General features: G+C 38.0%; 1 protein-coding gene across 9 annotated transcripts in view; it reads left to right on the forward strand.

Moving 5' to 3' along the window:
• Positions 1-7,065, forward strand: part of LOC116850990 (tachykinins-like) — a 395,129-nt gene that overhangs the window by 271,661 nt on the left and 116,403 nt on the right. For all 9 annotated transcript variants that reach the window (XM_032829930.1, XM_032829928.1, XM_032829937.1 and 6 more), the window contains one exon: positions 4,932-5,144. In XM_032829930.1, the coding sequence (XP_032685821.1) occupies positions 4,932-5,144 (213 nt within the window). The remainder of the gene's footprint in view (positions 1-4,931; positions 5,145-7,065) is intronic.

Raw genomic sequence — 7,065 nt, forward strand, 5'->3', positions numbered from 1 at the left:
GGTCTCGATTAATTTGGCGTCGCGGATTATATACTTGACGCCGCTTTGTCTTCGCTCGCTATACACGTGCTTGTCGCGTGCCCGCGGCGCTCGCTCTCTATCGTTTCCTTTGTGTGACGCTGTGCTCGCGTTATCGCGTGTTCCTCGCTCGCTTTATTTACGTTTATTGTCAGCTGTTTACGCGTTTTGTCTGTTAGGCCTTACGGCGTTTATGTTGGCGCAACGCGTCGGTGCACGGCCGGACTGATGGTCGGTCGGGCCGGAGTAGTGACGATGCAGGTGTGCATCGTTATAATATATAAAATCTTTTTTATTCAGAGATGGAATATATCCAGACATATATATTTATATATATTTTTTAACATTAAAAGTATGTGCGTAGGATGAAAGTTATTTATACACGCATTTTACAAAAATTTAATATTTATCTGACATATACCCTATATATCTGACACTGCATCATATTTTTGCTTCATATAAAAAATTGTGAGTGCGTATGTAGAAAATTGAAGTTATTTTGCACGCAGGAGACATTAGTGAATATTACGAGGCCATCAGATTACGACTTGAAAAGCTACATACAAAAAATAGTGAAAAATACGATTTGATTGCACGCGTGCGGACGTGTATCTGGGACCCGATTCCTGACAGCGTGCGAGTGAGATGCGCATGCGAAGATCTATAATTCACGTTACATATACTATAGATTTCCGCATGCGTATTTCGCTCGCATATCGTCTGGAATCGAGCTCCTCATCAGTATACTAAAAAGGATATTGGAGGATTCACACCACGTCCGATGTCCGATGTATAACGTCCGATATCCAATAAGAGAACAGCTTTCTAATGGAGAATTGAATTCTCTATTAGAAAACTGTTCTCCTATTGGATATCGGATGTCGTACGTCGGACATCGGACGCAGTGTGAATCCTCCATATGCGCTTCGTGCATGATGAAAATCAGCGCTCTCTCTGGAGAAACGTTGGAACTACAATACCGCTCCTTCTTACCGTAATGATGAGGAGTCCCAAATACACGTCTGCATGCATGCAAGCAAATCGTATTTCTCACTATTTTTTTTATCTAGCCCTTCAAGTCATTATCTGATGGCTTCGTAATGTTCACTAATGTCCCCTGCGTGCAAAATGACTTTCATTTTCTACACACTCATTCGGTATTTTTTATATGAAACGGAAATATGGCGTATAAAAAATAAATATAAAATTTTTGTTTGTTTTTTATGCTATACTGGGCTGTTTTGCATACATTAGCATATCTATATTTACTCTGTAAAAGCATTTTCAATTCTATGCAGCCGTCTGGAAGAATAGTGAGAAATAGATAATGTCGGTATTCAGCATCCCCTTAAGGCCGCTAAATATTTTGGAGGAATCTCACAGCTCGCTACTGAAAGCTTCGAGAGTCCTTCAGAATATTCCCGAACGCGATATCAATAATAAACGCATTGTCTCTTTCTTTCTCTCTTTTATTTTTCGATCCTAAACAGTTTGTTGTTGGTATGAACCAGTGAATAAGATTTTTAAATCTTTTTCTGTCATTTCTGGGAAATTTAAAATGTCATATAATGTAATGTAACATTTTTGAAAGGTAGCTTTCGACGAAGCCAACCATTTTCTTCTACTTCAGCCAGCAGTGATTTATTATTTATCTCATGCTAATCATTTATCAAAAATTTTCAAACCAGCGGAAATACTGAGCCAAGTATTCAAGAAAAATAATTTCAGTAATTAAGAGTGACCATAATGAAAATTAAAAAAATAACCTCGACTCATATAAAAAGTACCCGATTTTAGAGAGACGAGGGGACTCACCCTAAGAAAGCACCCCATTTTGTGAGAGGCGAAGGGACACCTTAAAAAATCAACCCAATAGAGAGTTCAAAACTCCCTCGATATGAATTATGGAAACATATTTTTATGGGCTAATTGCTGACGATCCTTATTTAAATACTTTATATAAATATTGAGAGTGTGAATAAGTTCTCGCCGTTTCACCATCAAATGGCGGTATAAAAATTTTGTGTGTATAATTCAAGATGATGACGCATCTATATTGAAGTTCTATAACCTATGTTTAAAATCAGTGCGTGTCTTTCCATTAACCTATAAAGAACATTTTCTTTTTGTAGCGTAAAACATGTCAAATTTTGTGCCAAATAAACCGTTTTTGCGGGGAATTTTACTGCACTACTTTATTCAGAATAAATCTGCAACTGAAGCACACAGAATTCTTGTAGAAACCTATGGTGATCATGCTCTGTCGGAAAGAACATGCAGAGATTGGTTTAACCGATTTAAAAATGGTGATTTTGATGTTCAAGATAGAGAACGCAGTGGTGCACCAAAAAGTTTCAAGACGAAGAATTGGAAACATTACTTGTTGAAGATCCATGTCAGACGCAATCTGATGTTGCAAAATCATTAGGAGTTGATCGAACAACAGTTTCGAAACGTCTGACAACATTAGGAATGATACAAAAGGAAGGATCTTGGGTGCCATACGAACTGAAGCCGAGAGACGTCGAACGGCGTCTTGTCACGTGTGAACAGCTGCTTCAACGACAAAAAAGGAAAGGTTTCTTACATCGTATTGTGACTGGTGATGAAAAGTGGATATACTACAGTAATCCCAAGCGTAAAAAATCGTGGGTTAAGCCCGGCGAAGCAGTAGCATCAACGCCAAAGCGGAATATCCACGGTTCCAAGCTCATGCTCTGCATTTGGTGGGATCAGCTGGGGGTAGTGTATTACGAGCTGCTCCAACCCAACCAAACCATCACAGGAGATCTCTATCGACGACAATTGATGCGTTTGAGCCGAGCATTGAAAGAAAAACGGCCGCAATATGAGCAAAGACACGATAAGGTGATTTTGCTGCATGATAACGCTCGGCCGCATGTCGCGTTACCGGTCAAAACATACCTGGAAACGCTGAAATGGGAAGTCCTACCCCACCCGCCGTACTCTCCAGACATTGTGCCTTCTGATTACTATTTATTTCGATCGATGACTAACGGCCTGGCTGAGCAGGGGAGCGGTGCACTTGGACACGGTGCATTTGGACACAGCCAATCACAGCACCGTGTGATTAGAGACATTTGTAGGGTCCCTTGGAACAGCGACTTGTGATTGGACTGTCCAATTGCCCCGTGTCCAACTGATATACATCCGCTGAGCAGCACTTCACTTCGTATGAAGAAACGAAAAAATGGATCGATTCGTGGATAGCCGCAAAAGAAGTGTCGTTTTTTCGACGTGGAATTCAAATTCTGCCAGAAAGATGGGAAAAAGTAATCTCCAGCGATGGGCAATACTTAAATTGACTTGTTTTTTTATTATTTTTTTTAAATAAAGGATTTATTTTCACAAAAAACGGCGAGAACTTATTCACACTCCCAATAAAATGTCAATATATTGTTTTCTAACTGCTTTCACGAAATAGATTTTTAATTATTTCATTTCATTATCACGTATTGTTATAGCAATCGTAAATTCACTAAAGTTTAACTTTTTAGAAAAACGCATAAAATAAATGTTCAAGTAAAAATAAAATATAAATTTTCTGTAATTTTGTCGTAAAATAATTCAGGAATCCAGGATAAAAAAATAGACTAGTATTTTCGATGTACGCGGTTAGAGCAAGTGTGTTATGAAAACGTGGTGCCGCGCCGCTTGTATGATTTTCATCATTCTTCGCCATGAGCTATCACCAAGAAAAATTTGGAAAAACTATATATTGAAGCAAACATTTTAAAGTTTTTTTTGGAAAAGCAATTTAAAGTGTATCTCTGAAACATAACCTCAAAAAAATTATTTGAAACATTTTAAAATATTTTTTGTCAGAATTTTCTTTTCATTTTTTTCTTTAATAGTCTCATTGATGTTTATCAAATTACCATATATTTTTTCATCAAAATTGTTTGAGTCGTTTTCGAAAAAAATTACTTTTTTATTTTTCTTTCTCCCTCCATAACTCGTACAAAAATGCAATTTTAAGGTTGATATTTGTAGAATCGTTTAGTTATATATGCCAATTTATGGTACTAATCTAGATTAGATACATGCGGGGACAATTTTTACATACTTATCTCCTTAGGCCAGAGCTCGGAATTAGTTGCCCATTTCGATCGATTCTCGGGAGATTCGCCTTCCTCCCCTTGCCGCGAGCGGGCCACGCAAGTGATGGTCATGGCCAGTCGTGGCTTCAAGTTTAGAGCCGTGACCATCACTTACGTGGCCCACTCGCGGCAAGGGAAAGATAGAAGGCGTAGAATCGACCGAAATGGGCAACTAATTCCGAGCTCTGGCCTAGGAAGATAAGCATGTAAAAACTGCTCCCGCATGTATCAAATCTAGATTAGCACTATAGATTGGCACATATGTGATGCATATATGTAACTAAATGATTCTACAAGTATCAACCTTAAAATTGCATTTTTGTAGGAGGGGGAAAGAAAAATAGAAAGTAGTTTTTCTCGAAAATAATTTAACCAATTCTGATAAAAAAAGCTCCTGAGAATCGGCCAAAATGGGCAACTAATTCCGAGCTCTGCCCTAAGTTCTTTTGAATCTCTACAATGGATATCTATTGGACGTCCATTGGAGGTTTTTGTTCCGTGTGGGAGGTTTATTAATAGTAATAAGTATAACAAGAACGGGAGCGGTGCACTTGGACACGGTGCATTTGGACACAGCCAATCACAGCACCGTATGATTAGAGACATTTGTAGGGTCCCTTGGAACAGCGACTTGTGATTGGACTGTGTCCAATTGCCCCGTGTCCAACTGATATACACCCAAAAGAACTTATCGTCTGGTCTATCTACTATATTTTATTAATAACTATCAAATTATGTGCGCTTAAGCAAGTTTTTAATAAAATTGAGAAAATGGTTATGATGAACTTTCAGAACACAGGAGGGAAAAAATCGTATGTATTCGAGAATCCGCAAGAACATGAAAAGAGATTTCTTGGCATGGGATTCCAGGGCATGCGTGGTAAGAAAGAGAATTTTCCAGTAGAGTGGGAGAAGAGGATTCCCATAGGATTTCAAGGGATTAGAGACAAAGAAACCTTGCTTGATGAAATAGAGGATTTCGAGAAGCGAGTTACAAGTTTTCAGGTAATTTCAACAGATCTTCAAATAAAGAATTACAAAAAAGAATATTGTATTTTATAAGCAATATATTATATTTCATGAAATATTTTCCGTATTATATTGTTTATCTATCTATAGGGGAAAGCGGGGCACAGAGGACCGCTTAACATTCTAAAAAATTTATTAGTTATAAGAAATGGCCTAAAGCTCAGCATATACTTACAAGGGTTATGCGTACGCAGACAAAGCGTTAGTTTAATAACTGTAAGAGATTTTACTTTAGATATTAAAATTATTGGCAAGAAAAATGGCCTTCTCTATCCCAAGCACGGGACACAGAGGACCATATATGATTTTCTATTAGGTGTACAACTTTGCTTCCGCCGTTTTTTTCCAAAATTCGAGGCTTTATTGTAAAAAACTAGTTATACATTTATGATTCAAAGTATTGTCCATCGCTGGCCATTACTTTCTCCCATCTTTCGGGCAGCGTACGAATCCCGCGTCGAAAAAACTGGTCATCTTTTGAGGCGATCCACGAATTGATCCAATTTTTTACTTCTTCATAAGACCGGAAGTGTTGATCAGCCAGGCCGTGTGCCATTGATCGAAACAAGTGATAGTCAGAGGGAGCAACGTCTGGAGAATACGATGGGTGGTGTAGGACTTCCCATTTCAACGTTTCCAAGTATGTCTTGACCATTTTCGCAACATGGGGTCGAGCATTGTCATGCTGCAAAATCACTTTATCGTGTCTCTCGTTGTATTGTGGCCGTTTGTCTTTCAATACTCGGCTCAAACGCATCAATTGCGTTCAATACCGATCGCCTGTAATTGTTTCAATCGGTTTTAACAGCTCATAACTACGCCGAACTGGTCCCACCAAATGCAGAGCATGACCTTGGAGCCGTGAATATTCAGTTTGGCCGCCGACGTGAAAGCATGGCCGGGAACTCCCCATGATTTTCTGCGCTTGGGCTTATCGTAATGAAGCCATTTTTTGTCCCCAGTCACAATGCAATGCAGAAATCTCTTCCGTCTTTGCCTTTTAAGCAGCTGTTCACAAGCAAACAAACGCCGTTCAATATCTCTCGGGTTCAATTCGTACGGCACCCAATTTCCTTGCTTCTGAATCATTCCTATGACTTTGAGGCGTTTCGAAATGGCTTGTTCAGTCACTCTCAATGATCGTGCCAATTCTTCTTGATTTTGACACAAGTGTTGATCAAGTAATGCTTCCAATTCTGCATCTTCGAAAATCTTCTCTCTTCCACCACTATGCCAGTTTTCGACGTTAAAATCATCGTTCTTGAAGCGTTGAAACGACTCACGACATGGTCTTTCACTAATAGCAGTCTCACCATAAGTATTTGAGAGCATTCGATAAGCCTCAGCCGCAGATTTCTTCATATTGAAGTAAAAAATTAAAACTTCCCGCAAATGACGAGAATTTGGCTCGTAAACTGACATTTTCAATCGAGAATACTAACTATATAACTTTATGATGCAGACACAAATCGACTAATGCTTCTATGGGGTTGTGTTGACAGATGCCCAAGTTTATTGTATGACGTCTATGATCTATTTATTTCGACTTACTGCTAAAGCCATCTATAAGAAAACGGCGGAAGCAAAATTGTACACCTAATATATATGTATGATAATATTTCATATCATACAAATAAGTAGAAACAGATTAATAAAAATAAGTTTATTATTTCCAGATAACACATATATGTATGTGTGTGTGTGTGTGTGTGTGTGTGTGTGTGTGTGTGTGTGTGTGTGAAAGTAACATATGAAGTAAAAAAACAATATTTTATTGGCATTTCTTCCTTCATTTTTAATTAATAGATACATAATAAGAACAACATATTTATTATATAATAACAAAAAAATATTTATTTATTATAATTAATATATATATATATATATATATATATAT

The sequence above is a fragment of the Odontomachus brunneus genome, unplaced genomic scaffold (genome assembly GCF_010583005.1).
Source record: "Odontomachus brunneus isolate Ranch 3 - 2012 unplaced genomic scaffold, Obru_v1 Obru_scaffold_163, whole genome shotgun sequence".
Classification (NCBI taxonomy): Eukaryota; Metazoa; Arthropoda; class Insecta; order Hymenoptera; family Formicidae; genus Odontomachus; species Odontomachus brunneus.